The following is a 19,655-nucleotide window of genomic DNA, read 5'->3' on the forward strand; positions in this document are numbered from 1 at the left end:
CGGTGAGCTCATTGCGCCTTTTGATCAGAACCCAGAACCCACCATCAAGCTTGGCAGCGCAGTTCATATAAGCTTAATGCATGGAAACGGAGGTCCATTCACAAGACTATCACTGCTGAGGGTGCTGCCAGGATCCTAGGAGTAGCATACATACTAGGGCCAGGGTCTCACCTACCCAGAATGCACTGGTACACAGTTTAAAAACAGCTAAAAATACCAAACACATAATAAACGGACTCAAACATCTAGCAGCGGTAGAACTAATCAGTAACATATATCACAAAACACACTTTTCTCAAAGGCCGATGATGTTCCCATCATCCCTCTCATGATGCCGCTTTCCTTCTGCCAGCACAGATTCGGCACGCAGGGAGCACAGGAGAGCTTCACCAACACCCACCACAGCAGCGCTGCCTGAGGGCAGCCGCAGGTTGACTGGCCCGGAATGGCGACTGACCCTCACGACCCCGAGATTCGAGGCTTCCCAAGACGCATCTCGAGCGACGAACTGGCGGTTGCAGGACGCTCCACCCCGGCGCATGTTGTCGGCAACAGCAGCAGCAACCGCAGAGGCTGAATCGTGTTCCAAGATCTGCGGCTGGCCTCAATTAGGCCCGGGAAGTGCCGACATGCAGAGACGCTCCGCTGCGGTACGCCGTCCCTCCTGCTCCCTCCGCCACTCGCCGCTCTCTGCGAGATGCGTGTGAGACGGCGGGGATGAGCGTGCGTCCCCCCGTCCCAGAGCGGGAGCACCCGTGCAGCACGGTGCAGCGCGGAGGCATTTCTAATGACCTGGAGCCACAGAGACACCGCTGCCATCCGAGTTTGCCTTTAACTATCTTGCTTCCTTTTAACATTAAATAATGCAATAATCATCGAACTTCTTTCCAATAACAAAGGCCCTGGAAAGTAAACAATAGACGCGTAATTGCGGAGCGAAAGCGATCAATGGCGGCAGTCATTTGGCCCACGTTAATTACAAATCCACTCGTTTGTACGCGAGTGTAGCGGGTGGTGTCGGGTGGGAGGGGGGGGGTCGTGTGACAAGCAGCTAAATGATGTGCCGGACCTTGCCGACACCCCGCCCCCTCCAGGACACGGCTGCGGCCCTCTGTAAAAGAGCCCTCAATCGGCACTGATCAATGCCTCCACATAATTCATGGGCAAATCGGCCTTGCCGCAGAGAGGCAGCGCAGGGATCAATGCCCCCGCACCGGGCTCGAGCTCCACAACTCCCTCATTAGAGATATTAGGGTAAACACGGGGAGACGTGCATTGGGGCTGCTTTTAATCGCAGCCAGATAAACGCAGCTCGCCTTCTTTTACAAGCGGGGGCCACGGCGGACGGCGCTGAAAGAGGCAGGAAATGATGTCAGGCTGGAAGGAGCGAGACGCTGCGACCGGCTTCCTCTCCGACCGCCTCGTTAACAGCTCGGCCCCCTGGTACTTTAGAAATCGCTCCCCGGGAACGGCTATTCCCGAAGGAGGAGTCAGTCGGTGGAGGGACGGGGCCTTTGTGCCTTTCGCCTTCACGAAATGTAGAGCGAGAGGCAAGAGCGAGGCACCGTGACATTTTCGCTTTGTGACAGGGAAACCGCACGGTAAAGATAATGCGCATTTTCTTTTATTCAAATAACCGATGCTTTTTTTCCCAAAAGCGACCTACGCTGTTCAGCTACTTACAGTGATTTACCGTTTTACAGATCGGTAATTTTTAGCGTATCAGTTCAGGCTACCTACCCCGATCAAGGGCTATACAGCAAGAAGCGAGATCCGAACCTGGGACCTTCGACTACAAGGCAGCAACGCTAACCACTACGCCACCTGCTGCCACACCGTAGCAACACTTCAGAATAGAGATACGGGTGTAGGTGCTGCAGTTCTGAAATACCACGTTAAGAGACTAAATCAAATAAAAATGTGCAGTTTGCTCTATGCGTGAGATGCTTTGTGCTAAAATAATAATAGTAATAATAAAGTTAATGACAAAAGAACCGCTTGAGATTCTATTAAAAATCTCCAGATCCACAGGCAGGGGGAGTAGAACCCGTTGCATTTTTCAGAGTTGAAGAACGACTTTTCTTCGTCGGATCTTACAGGTAAAGATCAGGTGTCTGTGATAAAGCCCCCGAGCGGCCGTTTGACCACGAGGAAGCGACTAAACCTCTCAGAATTCCGCAGGACTCTTACCGGCCAGAGGTGGACGGCCGAGACGCGGCAGCGAAGCCCGGATGATCCCAACGAGGCACGAAAAGTGCGACCGTGACACCGTCTCCTTTCATAAACAGAGGTCCGGGTACACGTGGAGCTCATGTCCACACAGGTATGGCGCTGAGCTATAAACACAGAAACTCCTTTCATGCAGGAACCCACATTCATGACATCTGAGGGTTTTCAGAGGAGGACACGAGAACAGCGATCCGACCAGCCGCACAATCCAACTCGCCTAATCCCTCAAATTTCAAGCTCAGTACACACATACACGCGGTCCTAAGAGATGCCCAGGTCTACCCCTCCCAGGTAGGAATCCCACCCCGTTACAGTGTGCGCATCCCCTCCTGCAACGCCCCCGACCTTTGGGGATAGACCCAAGCTGTCGCCGGAGCTGGGACGACTGCCAGACTCACACTGCGCTGGGGAAAGCCCACGCGTTTGTCTGTCGCAGCATCACAGACACGAACACACTCAATTATTTATACATTTGGGATTACTGATGGAACACACACTTTCTCTGGGGTGTTTTTCTGAGTAATTAAAAAAGAATTTACAGAGTTAAATATGAATGGATCGTTTTTGATCGGGGGGGGCAGGGGGTCGGCATTTCCTCTCAGAGGAGAGTCTTGTCAAAGGCCCGCGCGAGCAAAGCTAACAGCGCTAAGCTCAGGGACCCTGTGGGTGCGAGGCCCGAGGGGCGGCTTTGGGTCGAAGCCTGCAGCTGGGGTGCCGGCTGCGTGAGATCGTCCCCGAGCCGATCTCCTGCCGATGCTTCACAGGTGAAGGGGGACCGGCGTCGGGACAGATGCCCGGCTACGTCTTCGTGTAACATCACTCTGCGCAAAACCTACAGCAGGAGTGAGGAGAGCAGCCAAGGAGGGTCTCCGCACATTGCCGGGTACAGTACTGGTGGAGAAGGGAACGCGGACAGTCGAGAGAAAACCTGATGAACCGTGGAGGCTAACTGGAAAGCTCAGCACGCCCATCTAGAACCAGCGGCAATACCGTGTCCCACAGCAGCCAGCCGAGCGCTGCTCTGTAGCCTCCCGTTGGTTAGAGTCCAGCTGGACAGCTGCGGCACGGAATCGTGGGACTCCGGCCGATTGTCAAACATATGAAAGGTCTCAGAAGCCGGAACTGTTGGTGTGTATGTGTGGGGGGGGCTAATGCCACTTGCTAAGATGAAAATCCTCACTGAAAACTAACTTCATCCCACGAACATGAGCATAAAGGTTGACCTCCTCCAGACATACATAGACTGTGTAGGACGGGGCTGGAGGACACGATGGGCGCAGGTGTCTCCACCGCTCTACCACCCAAGATCCCCGAAGCACCGGTCCTGCTGAACCAGCCCACCCGAACTCGGTTCCTTCGACGCCAAGAGGCCGGTCGGAGGTGCGGTCGACTTCCAGCTCTCTCTCCGGCTACCGGGCGGCAGATCTGCAGCTACTGTGCCGTGAGACTTGTCGACGAGTGCGAGTACGCTGCAAAGAGTCGGGCCGGCGGCGCTCCTCGGTTTCCGCCTGCAGCCCGTCCCGCTGGGCTTCCTAAATATTTCATCACAACATAATTGGTTGTTGCTTCGGGCTGGGAAACAAGGCTGTTAAAAAATGTGTTGCTTTCCTTTGTTTTTCCCCTCTCATCTAAAATGTACAAAGCAGCGGCTGGACCTGAAGAGGAGTTTGGAGGCTCTGTCAGGTGGAGAAGTGCTTAATTCACCCACCCCCTCACCCCAGCGCACTCGCCGCCTAATTAGGCGCACTGATCAAGGCGCCGTGCCAATGTAAATATTTAACAGGTTCTTTAACGCCGAACGGATAATAGCGCCGGCGTGCCAACGGAGGGGCAAGGGGCCCTTGGAGTGGGCCGCCTCTTAACATGCAAATGAGGGCAGCAGTGTGGGGGCGGGCGAGTGGTGGGCAGGGCTGATGGAGGCTCGTTTGCATATTACATTAAGAACTGTGAGAGCAGCACTGATCCGGCCTGACGGCGAATAACGAAGAATCGCCGCGAACCCTTCCAAAGCCCAATGCCGGTATAGACCACGGTCATTTCAGACGCCATGGGGGGGGGGGGGGGCAGCTAACTTTACATTTACCGCTCATTTATGTATCGAAAATTAATGCCGCCGAGAGGAAATTATTTAGCGATCCCATGGGCACGGGTGCCTCCGCTGCTCTGACACCCAAGATCCCTGCAGCATCAGCGATGCCTGAATGACCAGGGATGCCTGGGTGGTGTGGGGTTTTTCAAACTTAAGCAATTCTTATTTAAGCTTTTATTCCTTCGTTATTTTGATGTTCGCCGTACGGTTACAGGGGAAGTCAATACCTTCAATGGAAGCCAGCTGAGCTTTTCTAGCCCCTAGGAGAGAAATGAATATGAAATTCTCCTTTAAAAGCCCAGCCTAAAATATACATCCTCAGCACTGCACTTTAGTTAAAGAGACCCCCCCCCCCCCCCCATACAGAGCATCATTTAATCGCAGCCCGAACAGGCGGCCGATCCAGAGTCGGGTGAGCGAGGCCCTCTTATGAGGTCACTCAGCTGGGCTGTCTCATTACCGACAGAAAAACTTCACTTTCCATAAAGAGGAAACAAAGTGCTCATTGATCAGTGCGATCAATGGCGGATCAATAACCTAAACCCTCATCATTCCAACCGCAGCATAATTACAGCTGAGATATGATCGTCATCACAAAAAAATCAAACACGAGCCTGGCTAATTGGAGGCAGCCTATTGCTTTAGGGATGCTGGCAGCTTTAGAGCTCGGCCAGGCACAAAAAGCGCCCTGAAATAACCGCTCCTGCCATTAGCCGCGTCGTCGTCACAGAAACCGCTCTACTGGAAGTTTCACAGAGGACGCAGCAACCTGCAGTGCTGGATTGCTTCGTCTTCTCTTTCAATGACAAACGCACAGAGGCCATGAGGTCACATCAAGACACTTTGTATGGACAGCTAGTGGTTTTAATTTATCAATTCTGCAGTCAAATGTGTATAAATGACCATAAATAAAATGCAAATATCACGAGAGCATCGGCAGACCATGCCTGCAGGGATGACCACCCAAGTGACCCCAGGATGATGAGACTGTTGACCATCACACCCCTGGCAATCGGCGTCCGCCGTCACTGTCCCATCCCAGATCCACAGTGCCGGCATACACATACAGACACACACACGTGCACATACACACGCATATTGTATGGATCAAGCAGGACACCTCTGACAAATGTGTTCTGTAAACACGCAAAGCTGGCCGTATCGGGTTTCCTCACCGCTGTTCGCAGCCCGTGGCCACGGAGAGGCAGCCGGGAATGGTGCTGGCGCAGGAGCTGCAAGGAGATCGGCGCGTGCAGCTTTGAAACGGCGGCAGAGCCAGGGGCACCCTGCTTGTAAAGTAACCACAGCCCTTTGAGCGCCTCTTGTATTTACTAACAGAGGTATGTTGGAATCAAAGGACTTACCACATGACATAACTGCCATTAAACAGTCAGCGGACAGAAAAATTTACCGACTGCCATCCAGGGAACAGGGGGAGGTTCTGCGGTTTTCTTGCTGTGATTTCCCAGCAGTCAGTGAGGACTTTACTTAAACCCAGGTAGAGCTGCAAAGATGCCCCCCCCCCCCCCCCCCCCCCCCAGCATCTCTCACATGTACAGACAGGCCTCCTCCAGGTGCTGTGCACCATTCCTACTCCCCCTCTCCCTCCTGCAAACTCAGCTCCTCCTCTTCCTCCTTCTTCTCCCCGTACCTCCTGCCCTCCTCCTTTCTCGACTCCTCTCACCTCCTTAGCTCAAGTAAGTCACCTCAGTCCTGAATGGCTCTGCTCCGGCTCCTCTCTGCCATTTCCTCGAGTTCCTGTTAAATCAGGTGGTCGCCTGCCTCTGCGCTCCTTCCCGTCCCGTGTTCCCACCGCAGGCTCCACCCCAACACGTGCCTCACCCACACTTCGTGTCCAACCCCCAACTCTCTGGCTCTGTTGCTTTTCTGCCCAATCTCACCTCAGTTTTTATTTCACCCTCATCAGCAAGGGGCTAAAAATAAATGATAAATGGAACACGATATTTTAAAATCTTATCCCTTATCTGTTCTTACAAGGAAATAATAGGGTAGTTAATCCTGCAGATCCCTCTCAAATTGATTAATCAGCACATGTGGACAATCAAATAAATAATTAATATTCTCAGCAGCTATGTGGTCAGACAGTTACCCCAAAACTGCAAATGATTTTTTTTTTTTTTTTTTTGCTCTAATAGGAACGGGGCTCCATCTGCCACACTCAGCTTCAATGTCCTGCTACATCTCCAGTTCACCAGCAGAAGTTACCTGGTTGATTGGGAAAAGGCCGTTGAGATGGTGAAACATGAAGCTCATAGATAGATGCCCTGGGAGATATCCTGCATGGGGTTCTGGACTACAATGAGCCAACAGCGGGCACTCCAGCCAGAGCCCGCAACAGGCCCTTCCGCTGTCACGTCCACGCCCACAACACAAGCGAGAATACCCGACTCTGCGCTAGCTCCTGATTAATTGCTCACCCTATAAAGACCCTCTTCAGCTCCCGTACCGTTGCGGAATCTTGTTTGGGTCAACCGCCTTTCCTCTCTTTACTTTGCGTGCACACTTACTCTATTCTCTGTTCACGATCTCCGGTTTTTGACTCCTTGCTTCGTTTTCTGACCACGTCCATGGATCCTCTTCCTTGTCCTGTTCGCCGATCGGCCGACTCTTCGCCTGTCCCTGGTTTTGAGAACTTGCCTCTTCCCTCAACTTCAGACAAATGACGCTGCGCTTGGGTTCAGCCGTCCCGGCTCCCTACGTTCCGCGTGACACGTGCTCACAACCGGCACTTTATATGTCTACTGGTGTTCCCTGTCATTAGCTTTACTCAGAGGCTCTATAAATAACCCTTGTGTAAAGGTTTTTCTGTATTTCTTGCTATCGAGCCACATTACGCTGTAACCTACATGAAATGAAATACCACAAGAAGTAGTTCATTACTGCGTTGTCACAAACTGCCCATTACAGACTACAAGTAGGAAACGGGTGGTGATGGTGTGTTTTCCAATTAGGGTGAAAACGATGTTGCAGTTGGAGCTCTTTGGCCATGATGTGTATGGTCAAGGTCCTGCTTGCAGTTCTAACACCCCACTCAACACCTCAAAATGCTATCCGGGAGAAGTGTTTCTCTAAGCAATCTGGGTGGATGACAATTTCTGGTCTTCATGACTGAACCAGACTGGGTGGCCAGCAGTTCCTTTGTCCAGACAGCAGCCAGGCTCCCGTGTGCACCGCAATGCACCAAGCTGACCAGCAGCCAACCTCCAACGGACGCATATTTGGTCATTAATTAGTTCAAAGTCTCGGCCATCAGCTCAGGTATCTGTTCCTGTAGCGTCATTAAGAGCAACAACAACCACAATCTTTAAGTAGATGAGAGTCAGCCGCTAAATACTCAATGCGCTTTCCAATTGAACCCCTGGTGATATATTGCCCGCACTGTAATGAGTAGGAGCATGGTGCACAAGGGAGAGATGCAAAAGTGGCCTTTTTACACAGAACTCCGCTAACTTTGATCTTACACCCTGTTGTATTTTTAAAGAAGCTGTATGGTTATGCGGGGGGCGTGGTGGCGCAGTGGGTTTGACTGGGTCCTGCTCTCCGGTGGGGCTGGGGTTCGAGTCCCACTTGGGGTGCCTTGCGATGGACCGGTGTCCCGTCCTGGGTGTGTCCCCTGCCCCTCCAGCCTTACGCCCTGTGTTGCCGGGTTAGGCTCCGGCTCCCCCGCGACCCTGTATGGAACAACCGGTTCAGACAATGTGTATGGTTATTTTCAAGCTCGAGAAATTTGGTAAAAATACAGTGGGATGGTATCACGCACTCAAATACACACTGTCTGAAACCGCTATGTCCCGAGCGGGGTCGCGGCAACACAGGGTGCAAGGCTGGAGGGGGAGGGGACTGTCACGGCCACACCTGTGAGCACAGCGACAACACCTGGTACCAATCAGCCCACACACATTTCTGAACCACTTGTCCCATTCAGGGTCATGGGGAGCCAGAGCCTAACCTGGCAACACACGGCATGAGGATGGAGGGGGAGGGGACACACCCAGGACAGGATGCCAGTTTGTCACAAGGCACCCCAAGCAGGACTCGAACCCCAGACCCACCAGAGAGCAGGCACAGGCAAAACCTGCTGTGCCACCATGCCCCTCCTCAACAACACAACATGTAAAAAAAGAAATAAAAAAATATAAAAAACAAGTATAAGCTGTTCACAGTGACAGATACATCCATGCATATTGATACAAACAGAAGCTGGGGGAGCAGGTGGTGTACTGGTTAGAGCTGTCGCCCTACACTCAATGGACCCAGGTTTGAATTCTACGTCCTGCTGAAGAAGTCTTGATCAAGGTACTTACCCTGAATTGATACTGTAAAAATAATCCAGCTGTACAAGCAGTATAAATCACATTAGAGAAAGGAGTCAAACAACAAGGTGTAAAACTGAGTCCTTTGGGCTCATCTTCCAAATGAACCAGGCATATTGGGATGTTACATAAAGTAGAGTCATGTGTCCGTTTAGACATATGATATGCGATCAACTAAACACTATGCACATGGCTCAAGAGGAAAAAAAGAAATGATTATTGGAATAGCCTAAAAACCCACCCAAAGGTGTCAAACGAAGATTGAACACGCACAAGAAATACTTTTCCGTGAGAAAAACCTGCAGGCATACTGTGTGCGCGCGCTTGTAGCAGCAGCCAGGTAAAGCACCCACACATCTCCATCTTGCTCAATAAAGTATGCTCAATATGCATTGCCTTCCTCCACGTTTCTGCCCACCCATGTGCTTCGGGCACATGGCCTACACAATGGGACCGACCCAAACTCACTGCTTAATCCATACAGTTTAATTGCTCCCTCCGGCCTTGACCTCGTGACCCCTGCACCTTATCAGCTCCTCATATACACCATTTCTATTACACTGGGAAGTGGGTAAACATTCTTCTAATGACCCCTCGTCCTTACGACATCATCGAAAACGAGGGGGGGGAAATCAATCCTCTCTCTTCCTATTGTCTCCAGTCAACATCATTAGTTCTCTCTCTGTTTTATCTGATGTCTGGATGCGAAGAGGCAGGAGCACCGGATCCTGCGCGTCGATGTAGACAAAATGGATGATTCCTCCACGTGAGCGAATTACAATATTCCCAGGAACACTATAATGTAAAGGGAAAAGCAGCCGCTCTACATTGGGGAGGAGAAGGACCAACTTCCCTACATGAGGGGAGCAACCAAACGGGTCTTTAGGTCTTTACTGTCTAAGCTGCAGCAGAGCGGCTCCAGATGATGAGGGATGTTCTTTTTCACGAAAAAAGACTTCACACATCCAGAACGGAAGGAAGTTTCGAAAGGAGCTGGACAGACCCCCCCGGTGTCCCTGTCCGGGTCTCCTCGCAGCTTGCAGAGGTTCTGGTGGACCAGCGCTGCTGCACTACAGATGAGCACAGCTGTGGATCGATATTCTGTTCGGTGCTTAATGGCTTGTCCTGCCCGGGAGATCAGCGATGGCGGGCGATGTTTGATTTGTATATGTACAATCCTTGCTTTCTGGACGTGCCTCTGTCACGTTTAATGGTTTAAAAGTAAAGCCGAGTTCTAGGAACTCCAGCCTACAGGGCAAAAGGGAGGGCAGGAAAAGCAGCCCAGAAAATCCACACCCTGCACAGGCCAAGTCATCAGAACAATAAAAGCACTAATTGTCAAAAAAAAACAAAAAAAAAAAAAAAGCTGAAATTTGCAGAAACCTTCAATGACCAAAATTAACAGGTTTCATTGTCGGGTTGTTTTTATTTTATCCCTCTGGGATGAACTAATCTGTTTATTGGAAAGTTTTAACGATTCATTTACTGCAAGATATTTTAATTGCATGGTTTCGGCAAACGGCCGAGTGACCGACGAGAGGAGAGGAGTTTTGCATCGATTACTGGGCAGAAAAGGCGACGCGATGACTCTTCACCCCTTTGACAAGAAAAACAGCAGCAGCAGCAGCAGCAAGTACAAGTCCTAGGAGAAGCGCCATCGCTGCAGTCGCACAGGTGGCTCTGAGAAGCTGACAGCAGTCAGAGCTCTGGAGTGGCCTCACCTTCCACACAACGCCCTCCCGGAGCAGTGTGTATGTAGTGTGACGGGGAAGATGGAGGCGCTCAGAAGAAAACAAATGAGAAGGCCTGGGTGTTTTTTGGGGAAAAGAAAAAAAAAAAAAAAAAAAAAGGTTAAATTTGCCTTTCACCCAGCAAAAAAGCGCAAACAGCGGCTTTTGTGAATACCATGAGATTTGGGGTTGATTTCATGTTCGGGGGGATTTGCTGTAATTCAGATCTTAATCCTCGCTGGGCCTTTGTACCATCCGATACCCTGTAAACTCCACTCGTTTGTCCACGTTTCATTTTTCGCGAATTCAAAGCCCCCTTTTCGCAGAACAATAAACGACAGGACTTATCTGGGCAGGTCAGCCTTGCATATTAAAATTAAAAGGCAATATTCCTTATTGCGCTGAAGGAAGTAAACAGCGCGCTGGAAACCTCAAGTTGCAGTTCCCAGCATGCTGGAACAAAGACCATTACCGCGGAGACCAGGAGATGTAACAGGATCCTAATTGAGGCTGGTGGGTAAAATTCTGTGAACATTAGTGCTAGTTTGGAGCGAACCATTTCATATGAGGCCCTACTCAAGGCACCCCCTACGCTTTTTTTGTGAATCAACGTTACGCAGTGGCTCCGACGCAGAAGCTAAATTGAGAGCGCAAAGAAAGGGGAAAACCTGTATAGGGGAGGGCCATATAGCTGGTCCTTGGCAACGCCAACAAATATTAAAGGCAGCTTGTTTTGTGTTACTCATTAACTCCAAGTGCAGTCCTTCTTTTTCGTGGATATTTTGATAGGGAGTAATTTAAATAATCATTTGCATACTGGATGCTCAGGCTACTTTTATGGCAAAAACATAATGGCTTGCAGAGGAGTCATTTATACAGTAGCTGAAACCATCCTTATGGTTTAAATTACTCCAACAAGACTTTTCCAACCATACAAGTATAAATTAAGGACATTCCTGAGCAATGACACAGATAGCCTCTTCGAGGGAAAGCTCCAAGCTTGACTCATTTCCACATGAGTAATTTCAGGGCTTCGGATGCGAGGAGCGTTTTTGGAGGAACGGGAGACGACATACTGGTGTGGCCGCAGACTGTGCGTCCGTTCTGTCGAACGGCGGTCAGCGGTCTCCCGGGTAAGCATCCATATTCCTGTGGCCAGACAAACCTGGGTGTGTGACACACATACGCAGTACTGCGGAGCTCCAGAGATGATTCTCTTTAAAACGGAGGTGTGTGAAATTACCCAGTGCAAACCGTAGCCTCCCCTTCCCTAGCGGAGTAAATCTACTCCGTGGGCGCGCAGTCACTTCTCGCCCCTTTCTCAGATGTTGTAAAAATTATTATCTCACTGAAGAACAACAGACATGATGAGAAACCAAGGCGCAAAGCCGTATTTCAGCGAGCCCGCTGTAAAAACCAGATGACACCAAGACCGCACTGCTTAATTACAAAGGGATGGGATCTTCAGGCCACATCTGGGGAAATCATCACCCCCGAAACAAGAGGGTAGATTTACTGCGCCACGCACTTACCCTTGGTATGGAGCACATGGAAACTTGCTGGAAAATACTCCGCAGTGGGATAGGGAGGTGGGTTTACCTTGACTTCCAGAAGAGGGAACAATAGATGTGAGAATGTAGGCCTCCTCGCGCAACCACGCCCCCATGTTTGGAGCTATCCCAGAACAGGCCTGAGCTTGCAGGGCGGTCTACAAAAGCACCCTGCACTGAACGGGGAAGCCAACGAACGGACCCAACGAAACCTACAGCGTTACAACCTGATCCTACGACAAGCTGGAGAAAGCAGCCCTTCATTTTTCGCAACGCAGCGTGTGCCGTTATTCGGCTGGATGCTCGGCGGCGCGGACGGCGGAATCTCCTTTAACTGAGCTACTTCACTTCCTACTCTGCCTGCAAGTCACAAAGGGAGTGAAATCCCAACAATTGTGCTACCCGTCCACACTCCATTAGCTTGTCTCAATTTATCTGTCCCAGGGCCCTCTTCAGCAGCCCCAAGCAAACAGAGAGAGGGGTCCCCTTACTGCCCCACAGCCCCCCTCGGTGCCGCCAGCACCCCGGCTGCAAAACAGGCCAGGTGGAGGACGGCAGCAAGGGTGGCTCTGGATGCTAAGCGGCTGCGGCGCTCCAACAGGAGAAGCATTCGCCTCCCTTCTGCCGCTTGCTCCCCATCCAGCGAAGCAGCCGTTGTGGCCGCAAGGGCCCGGATTCCAGGGCTCGACCCCGCCGGGAAGGCGGGGTCAAAGGTCAGCTCTTTAGAAAGCAAAGGCATAGGATTTGGCTCATTGTCTGGGGGGGGCCACAGACAGATATTCGTGCAATATCAGTGTTACAGGAGCGACGCTGGCAGCACTCAGATAAAACACTGATTAGATAACATAAAGGCAGACTGGCTCTGTGAGGAAAGTTAATTTTCAAAGACGTAGTTGCGCTCATAATGATTCCCTCCTCATCAAGTTAAAAAGACCTTTTTTTCCCTCCACTCCGGGCAGCAGGCAGAGGAGCTGTGCAACACCACGCCTGCGTCACCCTCACGACACGGTCCTCTGTTTGCTTTCCATAAGGTGTCTCATGACCTACACGCCAGCCGTCAAGCAGAGGAATACTTGGGCAACGAATAAACACAAGACTAAAAAGACAAACAGAGAGGCGGGGGGGGGGGGGGGGGGGGGGGGGGGGGGGGGCAGGGCTTGGCCAGGCAGAGTGTTTAGTTTTTAAGGCTCGTTGGGTTAAAGCTATTAAACTTTAAGCAGGACTTCATACAAGACCACCCACCGGCTTGGCATGTGCGCCCCATTCGCTTTGTGCGTGATGGATATTTGCCTTGTTTATTAATTTGGCGGTCGGAGAGAAAGAAAGCCAAGGGAGGGCACCGGTGGAGGAGCGGAGAGAGTGACTGAAAGAGGACGAGAGGTAGGGAGGAGCGCTCCCACAATGCTGCGGTGAGCATGCCGCCTGCCACCACCTTCGCTCTTCCTGCACACCGCGATGCTCCACGCTGAAGGACAGCAGCACTGCCCCCCCCCCGGCTGTCAATCCCCCTCCTTTCTGCTGATCAGGCAGCACATAATAGGATCAGCAGCTTTCCAGCTTAGCATCCAGCACATGCTCTCTCTCTCTCTCTCTCTCTCCTGCCTTCGCCGGCTCGCTCGCCCAACTGGCGCGACCGCTAAAGAACGAAACGTAAACAGACGACGACGAGCCAAAAAAACTCCGGCTCGTTCGTTCCTTCGTTCATTCATTCATTCATTCATTCATTCGCATTCACGCAGCTGGCCGACGCTCTCGGGGGAGACTCCGAGGGCAGCAGCGAGACACAAACACCACTGAGTATGCGCTAACTGGTAGGCCCCGCCTCCTAGCGAACACAGCGAGCTCGGCGGCTCTGCCTCGAGGGCTCGCGGAGCCAATCCGGCACACTCGCACCCTTTCCCCCACCCTCCCGCGTTAGCTCCGCCTCCGTAAGGTGAAGTTCAAAGTTCGTGTGGGCCAGAGGTCCACAGACACACACACGTTTGTAGAAACGCCATCGGAAGTGTGTTCGGAAGGTGTGCGGAGGGGCCGGGCTCGCAGTTACGCTATGCTGGAAGGTTTAATCGGTAACCCGGACGGGACGCCGCTCTCCGGCTTCGGCTTTAACGTCGAGGGGAGAGGGGCGCCAGGGTCGCGCGAGCGGCCAGCCCCGGCGAGGCCGGACCCGATTAGCGCGGGAGTACCAGTAAATCGGAGCCGAGTGCTTCCCGGAACCGCAGCAACCTTTTTTCCCCACTGAGCACTATTACTGAACAATTGCAGGCTAGCCACGCTAATTAGTAGAGTATCTCTGTCTGAACGAGAGCCTCTCTCAGACACCCCCAGCCCCCGCCCAATCACTCACTGTCCAGACGGATGCCTGTTAGGTGTGTTTAGGGAGCGCGTGCGGCCGTCTGTCTTCTGCCTCCTCTCCTCGATGGGCGCAGCATGCAGATGAACGCCGCAGCCGCGACAAAGAGCGGCGGCGAAATGCTGCCTAACACCAACCTAACATTAGGATCGCTCATTTTTTTGAGAACATTTATTTGAGAAGAAGGTAAAGGCACGAGGCCTGCTGTTTATCTGCTGCGGCTATCATCTTACCTGTGCATTAAAATGAACGTCCTGGGAGCGGAGGATCACAGGCCAGTACTGCGGCTAACGGGACGCAACCGCGCAGACGGTGACTCGGGGTGCAAACATACTGGGAAAAGCACTTCGCCTGTTTTTTTTTTTTTTTTTTTGTTTTTTTTTTTGGAAAAGAGCTAATCTCTATTTACATTCCAGGTCTGTTTTTTTTTTTTTTTTTCCCCCTGCGCATGCTCAGTGTGTCATCGCTGTCCAGGGAGATTCAGCCGGGCAGGACTAACGGAGGCAGCGAAGAGGGGACGGCGAGGGAGGCCCGCGGCGCGCCGGCAGCGGCCACGTCCGCGGGTGCGGCTCGGCCTCGTCGGCCCCCGTTTGCAGCGGGACCTCCGGACGGGCGACGGCAAGCCGAGTTTTACCGCCGCTCGGCGCAGTTCTGGACGCGCTCGCCTGCACGGGACAGGGAGGGAAGCTGTGGGGGCGGGGGCCAGCCGGCAGGGGGTTCTCAGGGAAAGATTCTCCATGTGATAGTGACGGCACTTTGTTCCCCTCTTTCCTCAGCCAAGCTGCATCTGGAGTGGATTTTGCGCGAGCAGACACTGAGGAACATGATTACATTCAGTTAACTGCACTCTAAACTGATTATGCATGTGCCAAGCTAATGGACTACATTTGCAAGAGGAAAAATAACATCCAATCAATCTCAATTACTGTAGACCGCACCGGCCCCCGAGACGGAGGAGGTAGCCAGCAAACCCGGGTGCCGCTCTGCTCTCTCCCGCGGCCCGGGGCCGAGAGCACAGCCCCCGACCGGCCTCCCCCACCCGGGCCGGACCCGAGCGGGCCGCCACCACGGAAGGCAAATACACATTCACCTTTTGCTCTTTCTTATTATTTGTTTGCCTGATGCTAAGGCCACTTACAACGTGAGGTTTGTACACTAAGCTCCTCACAGTGATTTACCCATTTATAGAGCTGAGAAATTTTTACTATTGTAATTCAGGGTAAATACCTTGATCAAGATATTAGCAATGCTGCAGAAGAGGGGATTTGAACCCAGGTCCTTCAAGCGAAAGTCAGTGGCTCTAACCACTGAGCCACCAGCCACGTTTATGATATCGCCATGTCAGTGCTCATTGCAGTGATGAAGCTGAAATGCAGTCTGGTAGCGTGATGTTGTGCCGTGATGTGAGCGAGACCCTGAAACAGCGAAACAACTACAGACGCGACGTTCAAGCCGCGCGAGGGAGCAACACGGTGACGACGGGTGCAATACTCGCTCCCAAGGAGCGGGCCCGAGAGCCACCCCAAGGGGAGGGGAGGGGTCTCGGTTCCAACCCCTGTCGAACACCGGGGCCGGGGCAGGTTCGCCCCTTGCTGCGGTGGTCCGAGTGACCTGGGACACAGAGCCACTTTGTCAGGGCTTTCGGAACATTCCAATAGGCAGGGGGATATTTTTAGCAGGCCCTAATATGGACTGCATACCACAGACTCTCAAATTATCCCATCCAGCTTAGCCCTCAGTTTAAACCTTCCTTTTTAATTCCAGTAATTACAGGCTCCAATTTATACGGAACCGTGCACACAAAGGGGCTGTTTAATGCAAACCAGTTTGATTCGGGCAAAGTGTCCAAGCAGCGCCCACATCTTATTCTCCCATTCTGCTGACTTGATGATTTATTTTCTTCTGTAAAGGTTAAAAAAAAAAAAACTGACACTGAATCACTCCGCTGTAGGAACAAATCAATGCGATTTTCCTCCTCCTCTACGAACAGCGTAAGACGTGCACCTCGGACAACACGCAGGCAAACTGCAGCTGGGCCGTGTTTGTCACTCATCCCGCCGGCGCCATAAATCCCTCGACAACAAGAAACCCAACCCGCTACTGAGTGGAGAGCGGACAGCCAAGCGCGGGGTCCCGGCCGCCATGTGTCATCATGTACGGAGCCGTTTGCGAGCCTCACGACCCGCTTGTAATTCTAGCCCAGTTGCGAACGTCTTTGTTCACCGTGGCTCCCGGTTGATAAGGGCTTCCTTGTGATGGCACCATTCCTCATCCAGAGGCTCGCAATCTCATACTTGTCCGGATGCCTGACATTCTTTATGGGATTATTTTTTGGCTCGACGTGTTGAGGAGCCATCTTAAGGAGCTTAAAAGTTGAAAAAAAAAATCATCACCGTGGTGTTTGTCCACTTTCAGCCTCACACTTTGAAACCGACAGAGAGGGGGACTGTGAATCTGGGGCAGCAGCGAGCATGACAACTGGCTAAGGAACTCTTGTCTGTTCAGTTTCGCATGGGATGCTGGCATTGCGTCCCGATGCTGCTTGGCCTTTGGGTCACAAGACACGAATCAGTCGCTCAGCCCCCAGCGGCTGATGGCTCCCAGCCTACGCCACCATCTGGAAGCGGCAGTAAGGGGCACCTACACGACTCTGCCCACCCCAGGAGCTCAGCCCTGGGCGCGGTCGAACCGCGTGACCACTACGGTCTGGAGACCATGTTGCACGGCTTGCGTTACATATTTTAATCGCTGTGGTATTTGTAAATATCCTGGCTACGCGTCTGGACTTGTGGAAGCTGTGGAGACAATTACAGGCCAGCCCTCCACCCTCCCCGTTCCGCTCGGCGATGATGGAATCCCATCCCGAGCGCCAACAGCAGCCTCTCCGCACGCCTGCTGCCGAATCCCTCCTGCTGACGCTAATGGTCAAACTGGGACTGGCGCCTCACACCTTCCATATTAATGGAGTGCTGAAAAACGGGCTCTCTTCATTACAGCCTTCTTTCAGTACGAGGGTTGTAGGACGGCAAAGATGCCATAAACACATCAGCGGCCGCAAAGGCCACTCATTAGGCCGGAGCCTTCCTACATGACTAATAAAGCAGTATGTCGGATACACGCTAAAACGGGTCCTGTCCACACCAACCCGGTGTTTTCACTGCGTTCATACCGCAGTGTATTTTTCATGCCCACGTGTGCTTTTGCGTTGGGGTCTGAAAGCAAAACTGTGCGAGGACCGGGAAGAGCGAGAGGGCATCTTGCCCCGGTGTCGCACCACCAGTTCGGGTGAAACGGAGCACCGGGCTGAGCCACGGGCATGTGGGGAGGTGGGTAAGTGGAATCAGGCTGGCGAGATTTATGGCCATTTGTCCGAGCGGTGTTCATCCGCCGGCCATTATGGAATGATTAGAGGAGAAGGTGAAGCTGCGAGTCCAGTGAAAATCAATACGGCTGTCGAAAACAATTCTGGCTCCCCACTCGAAGGAGTATTAGCGCGAAGGCCTGTTCTTTAGCACTTTCTCATCGCTGCCTTTGCTCCTTACTGCCCAGGCCACTCCTTCCTGCACGGATTCTGCCCCATGGGACACTGTGCTGGATAAGGGGTTTCTCCGGAACCTCTCGAGGGGCTCCTATAGGCAACTGCGGAGGATGTGTCGGTGGAGAGGTCAGAGGGGCGAGGGGCAGAGCCACTCACCTTGTAGAGCTTCAAACTGGCCTCGTGGCGCGAGTTGACCGTGTGCAGCCGGAGCTTCTCCAGGCTGTTGGTGTAGTAGTCACAGGCGTTGCACTTGAGGTGCACAGGATTGCCGATGGCGACGCACTTGAGGCGCCACTCGTTGCCCTTGCCGCCCTCCTTGATGTGCGCCACCAGCTGGTACTTCTGAATGTGCTTGTCCGTCTTGCAGTGCAGCTGGAAGTTGGCTTTGAGCTGCGTCGTGTAGCGGCACAGCTTGCACTGGTGCGAGTCGCCCACAGTGGCGCGCCATTCTTCTTCAGGCAGGCTGCGCTCGGCGCCCATGTGCACCGCCAACACGTCCAGGTTGTCTGTGGTGAAGCGGTTGCACACGGCGCACTGGAAGAGCTTGAGGGAAGGGTCACTGGTCTGGGACAGGCTCTCCCCCAGCGTCATGAGCTCCTCAGAAACCAGCTGACCGCCACCCAGCCGCATGTCTATGGGAATCTCTCCACCTACTGAGACAGACACACACACACATAAAGGATGCATCAGTTAGTGATACTGATCTGTGTTTCACCAGAAATAGGGACTTAATTTTTTAAGTGGTCCGTCTATTTCTTGTCGATTTATTACTTGAGTGTTTTAGGACATGGGGAGTTACTGGGAGTTACTAAAAGAGGACAGAAGCCCTGCCCCCAAAGGGTTAAAACATTTTTTGCTTGTACACCCCACCAGCATGGGAAATTTCAAGAGAAATTATTTTGGAGAAATATGTTTAAAACTTCAGCAAAGAGCTATGTTTGTGTCTGCAGTCAGCGTGGATCCGTCCTCCGCTGCCCACGTCCCTCTGAGCAGACGGGGCCCGTGTGTATTTGCGCGTCTAATTCTATTAAATTAAGATTATTATTCTTTTGAGCCGACAAAAAAGAACATGCTGACTTTTCACAAGAGGGGGAAAAAAAAAAAAAAAAAACTGTGCTGAAGGACGGATTTACACGGTGTCCTGCATGAACCTGCACGCTTCCAGGGCCCCGTACTAAATCAGCTCCAGGAGACATGAGCTTGAGGAAGAAGAAAAAGGGAAAGCAGATTATTTTATTATTACAAAAGAGTTAAATAGTTCCCAAGCACACATTACAGTAAATCGAATCCAGTCCCTTGTTTAAGAAATGAAGGGATTGGAGGGAAGGAGCTCTTTCTTTGTCCAGATCCTGGCTAAATCAATACAGACACCTACCTGATTACTCCCACACGGGCCCCAACAAGACAGCCGGGGGAGGTGGATCCAACGGCCCACCGAGGTACGAGGTGCACAGGGGAAAGACCGAAATACAAAAACAAACGTACAGAGGAGGAGAGGAGTGCTGGTGGAGCTCTGACTGCGCTTCCTGATCTTTAATCTATCACTGGCCAGACGGTGAGCACTCGATGACCCCCGCCCGCCTTCGCACTAAATTAATTCCAGGAGTCGCTTTTATTTATTGCCACGCGTGTACAGGCTGCAATTGGACGTTTCTCCATTACCTGGGTTTTTATAGCCAGGGCCACAGAGTCCTCTTTTGGAGCCCCGAACGAAAAATAAATAAAATAAAGCCGGCCGAGCGCCCGCACCACGACCCCCTGGGAGCCCTGCTCCCACCACAGCCACCTGCATGGACGGCCACGAACCTGCTCAGCTTCTCCTCGGTCTCCGGGTC

At 52.2% G+C, this 19,655-nt stretch overlaps 1 protein-coding gene across 6 annotated transcripts in view; it reads right to left on the reverse strand.

Annotated features, from left to right (window-relative positions):
* The window catches only part of LOC108934628 (zinc finger homeobox protein 3-like), a 137,030-nt gene that overhangs the window by 64,011 nt on the left and 53,364 nt on the right, over positions 1-19,655 (reverse strand). For all 6 annotated transcript variants that reach the window (XM_029256170.1, XM_018752577.2, XM_029256169.1 and 3 more), the window contains one exon: positions 17,977-18,473. In XM_029256170.1, the coding sequence (XP_029112003.1) occupies positions 17,977-18,473 (497 nt within the window). The remainder of the gene's footprint in view (positions 1-17,976; positions 18,474-19,655) is intronic.

The sequence above is a fragment of the Scleropages formosus genome, chromosome 11 (genome assembly GCF_900964775.1).
Source record: "Scleropages formosus chromosome 11, fSclFor1.1, whole genome shotgun sequence".
Classification (NCBI taxonomy): Eukaryota; Metazoa; Chordata; class Actinopteri; order Osteoglossiformes; family Osteoglossidae; genus Scleropages; species Scleropages formosus.